Source organism: Saccopteryx leptura, chromosome 6 (assembly GCF_036850995.1).
Source record: "Saccopteryx leptura isolate mSacLep1 chromosome 6, mSacLep1_pri_phased_curated, whole genome shotgun sequence".
NCBI classification, from domain to species: Eukaryota; Metazoa; Chordata; class Mammalia; order Chiroptera; family Emballonuridae; genus Saccopteryx; species Saccopteryx leptura.
In genome coordinates, this window is record NC_089508.1 from 4220681 (window position 1) to 4224410 (window position 3730).

Below are 3730 nucleotides of genomic sequence, written 5' to 3' on the forward strand. Positions count from 1 at the left end.
CCGCTCATCTTCCTCGTTGTCCTCCACGTCCCAGCGTTTTGGGGATGGTAGTGGTTTGGCTCGGCCCTGGGGTAGCTGAGGAGGGGCAGGAGGAGAGGGGGACCCGGGGAGGGGGGCGCACTGAGCGCCTCCCCCGCGCCGCAGTCGGTGCTGCTGCCTGTGTGGTGGCGCTGCACAGCCGCTTCCCTCCCCCATCACCTCTCCCTCCGCCACGCAAAGCTCGGCTGGTCCAACCTCCTGCAGCCCCCAGCAGCCCCGCAAGGGTGGGGTGCTGCTGTGTGGGGAGACAACATTGCAGGTGTGGGAAGGAGGTGAGGGAGAGAGAATGCAGGTGCTGAAGGAGGGCGAGGGAGGAGTCAGGTGTGCAGAGTCGCCCGCGGTGGCCAGGAGCCCAGCCCTACTTAGTCCCAAGTCCCTAGACCCCCCCGCCCCCCCCCCCACCCCGCACGGTGGGACGCTGGGAGAAGTTAGATGCGCTACTGCAGGGACAGCTGTAACTGGGTGTGCGTGTGTCTGTGTTTATGTGCATGCGCGCGCTCGCAGGGGCAAGTGAGGACCCCCGTGTTCCTCCAGTCTCCCTCCAGGACCCCGCTGAGCTCTGCCCCTTCTCTGTTCTCTGCACCCCAGACCCCCCGCCCCCACATCGCTAATGTGTGCACTTGCACGCGACCCGGCCACAGCCACAGACCCTGTCCCTGTAGATTCTCCCCCCCCCCCAACTCCCTGCGATAGCTCCTTCCAGCCAGCCTCCCCTCCCAAGGTCACTATGAGGATGCAAGGGGGAGATTTGTGTTTAATTCCTGTTGCTATTCAGGGGGAAGGAAAAATAAAGGGACCAAAGGCAACCCGAAAGCAGTTTACTTCAAGCCTTTATTACTGTAACGTAAAAGAAGTTTATATACAGGGAATATTTCCAGCAAAACACTCACGACATGTACTTCAAGTCAGCCCCCGGGCTCCCTGCCCTGCAATCAGCAGCCCTGCCGAGGAGGCCCCTCACTGGGGGTCCCCATGCTCTTCCCCCCCACCCCTCTCCCCCGGACTCAGCCATCCATCCAGACCCGTTTCCCAGGAGCCTAGACTTTTCTTCTCCTTGGAGCACCGAGAACAGCTTCACCAGTGCCTCTTGAGCCGCCCTTCTCTGGTCCCCAACCTCCCTCTCCCACCCAATATGGTGGTTTCTTCATGGAAACCCAGAGCACTTCCCCCCTCGCTGGTTTTAGGCGCTGCTGCAAGTCCCCTGCAATTCAGAAGCAGCTCGTGGTCAAGACCAGTTAGAGACAGCTCGTCATCAGCAGTGGGGCTCCAGAGCACCCAAAATAAGGGGGAGGGGAAATAACTCTGCCCCCCCTTCCCACCCTAAGCCCCCCCACAAGACATGGACACAGACACAAGACCATAGACACGAAAGCAGCAGAGCATCCCTGCCTAAGTGCGACAGGTGTGGGTGCCAGGCAACTAGGGTGAGCTGCACCGGCTGCTGGAGCCCCGCTGCGCTCGGGGCTTGAGGGCACAGCCAAAGTCTCTTTGCTGGGGCTGCTGTGCCGGCTAAAAGCACTGGCTCTTTTCTCTAGGACGGGGTGTGAGAGAACACAGCAGGGGCCTCTGCCTGACAGGTCCAGGGGCACACAGGCGAAGGGTGGTACTGCATGCACACTCAGATGGGGACTTAGAGCTAGCCAGGCAGGTGCAGGTGAGGGACAGTCACAGAAGCAGAGTGGGGGCAGGGTGGAGGGTCTTCAGGTGGCATGGCTGAGGGTGCAGACCCAGCCTGTGACCTGTGGCTCAGCACAGCTGTGTCACTGGCCCCATGGCCGAACCTGACTTGGTTCGGGAGGTTTGCACGTGGGCTTCGAAGGCTCGAAGGCACGGCCCTCCAAGTCCGGTCAATTGTCCTTTGGTTGTCTACACTGGATGGGGCAGAGCGCTGTGCAGCTGCTCATTGTAGTGCTCCAGCCAGGTGCGCAGCTCGGAAACCTGGTAGCCGTCTGGGCCACGGCCGCCCTGGTACATTATGATGCCGCTCTGGATGACGTAGAGGCGCTCGAAGTAGGCGCCGTAGGCCGAGCTGCTGGAGTTGGCCATGGTGTCCAGGACCAGGTCGCAGCCAGGTACACCTTGTTGCAGTACTCGAGCTGCACTGACCCGGTCCTCCAGGTTTCGGTGCTGTGGGATGACGTAGGGGGTGTCTGTGGTGACCCAGCCGTCGGAGGGGTGTGCCTCTTCGATGTAGATGATGAGAAAGTCCACGTCACGCTGGTACTTGGTGACCAGGCGCTGGAAAGCGCTCATACGCGCCATGAACGGTGGTCAGGTGCAGCTGCCGAAATTGAGCACGAGCGGGCGGTTTCCTCGCGCGTAATCGAGAATATGCTGGTACTGGAAGTTGTCAGGCAGGACCACCTGGGAGTTGGGCGCTGGACCACCCTGGTGGGCCTGCTTGAAGAAATCCAACTTCTGGCCATGCCACACTGCCTTCAGCGACGCTAGGGTGCACAGGCGGTTGTCATCGGACACGCAGATGGGCGGGTCGTCGGGGGGCACCTCCTCGCCATCACTGTTGAGCTCTACTTCGTGTTGGGGCTGACCCCGGCGCCTGCGGTCCAGAAAATGCTTGCGGATGCACAGAAAGTCGAGGAGCCAGAGCATGAAGGCCGTGCAGAGGAAGCGCGGGAAGAGCACGAGGCACGAGGCCGTCTGGGCGCAGAGCCTCAGGGCGTGAAGCAGCAGGGAGCGGAGCATGGTGACCGACGCCCCCCGACCCCCCTGGGACCCTTCACCCTCGTCCCCCACCAACGGCGCGGTGGCCGAGCCAGGCATCTGGTCGGAGCTGTTCGGGAGCTCGTTTTATAGCCGAGGCTTCACTTGGCGGGAGACTCCACCTCCAGCCGGGGCCCGCCCCCTTGCAACTTGAGCCCGGAGGGATGCCCCAGCCGCGGGGCCAATACCTTAGAAATCTTGGGTCTGGGGCGGGCGCCTGCGGCCGGAGGGCGGGGCAGTGGGCCGGGCTGTCAGGCCAGCTCTCGGGGACGGGGGACCCCAGCTGGGGCTGCGGCCCAGGACGGGGAGCTGCAGCAGGGACCCAGGCGTCCGCTGCGGAGGTCCCCCCAGTTAGTACGAGCGCTGGCGCGGCTCTGGCACCAGCCGCCGAGCCCCGGCCCGCGTCCCTCTTGCCGCTCACCTGAGCGGAGCTCTCCGGCGCTCGCCGAGCCGCGCCGGAGCTTCGGTTCGCTTCCCGCGCGCCGCCGCCGCCAACGCCGCCCCCGCTGCTGCTGCTCGTGCGGGTCCGCTGCCCAGGTGCCGCCGATGCCCGGGTCCGCGGCCGCCGCTTCTCTGGTCGCGGCTCCCGCCCCGCTGGGGACGCGGGCCCCCGAGGAGGCAACTTTGGGTCCCTGCCGCCTTTCCCGTTCGCCCGCGGGCGCCGCTCGCGTCCCGGAGCCCGCTCGCCCGCTCGTCTCCTGCGCGCGCTCACACTCGCGCCTCGCACACGGCCACCCCCCGCACGGCCCCGCCACGCACACCGCGTTCCGCGCCCCCCGCCGCTGCCGGAGGCTGCCGCGCACCGCCCCGACCGCGCCCGCCCCGTCCCATCACGTCCCTGCCCGGCGACGTTGTTCTCGGGTCAGCGGCGTGGGGCCCAGCGGGGTGAGGCGGAGGGCAGGGCCCGCGGGTGGGTGAGCGCCCGGCGCCGCAGACGGGAGGGCCGGGGACAGCCGCGCAGTCCCTGCGC

At 65.6% G+C, this 3730-nt stretch overlaps 1 protein-coding gene across 1 annotated transcript; it reads right to left on the bottom strand.

Annotated features, from left to right (window-relative positions):
* Positions 1 to 964: 964 nt before the first annotated feature.
* Positions 965 to 3317, bottom strand: DIO3 (iodothyronine deiodinase 3). Its single transcript, XM_066343532.1, has 2 exons — positions 3182 to 3317; positions 965 to 3093 (listed from the first exon to the last, which is right to left on the bottom strand). The coding sequence occupies exon 2, from the start codon at positions 2818 to 2820 to the stop codon at positions 1906 to 1908; it is 915 nt and encodes a 304-aa protein (XP_066199629.1). The 5' UTR covers positions 2821 to 3093; positions 3182 to 3317; the 3' UTR covers positions 965 to 1905.
* Between the last annotated feature and the right edge of the window lie 413 nt (positions 3318 to 3730).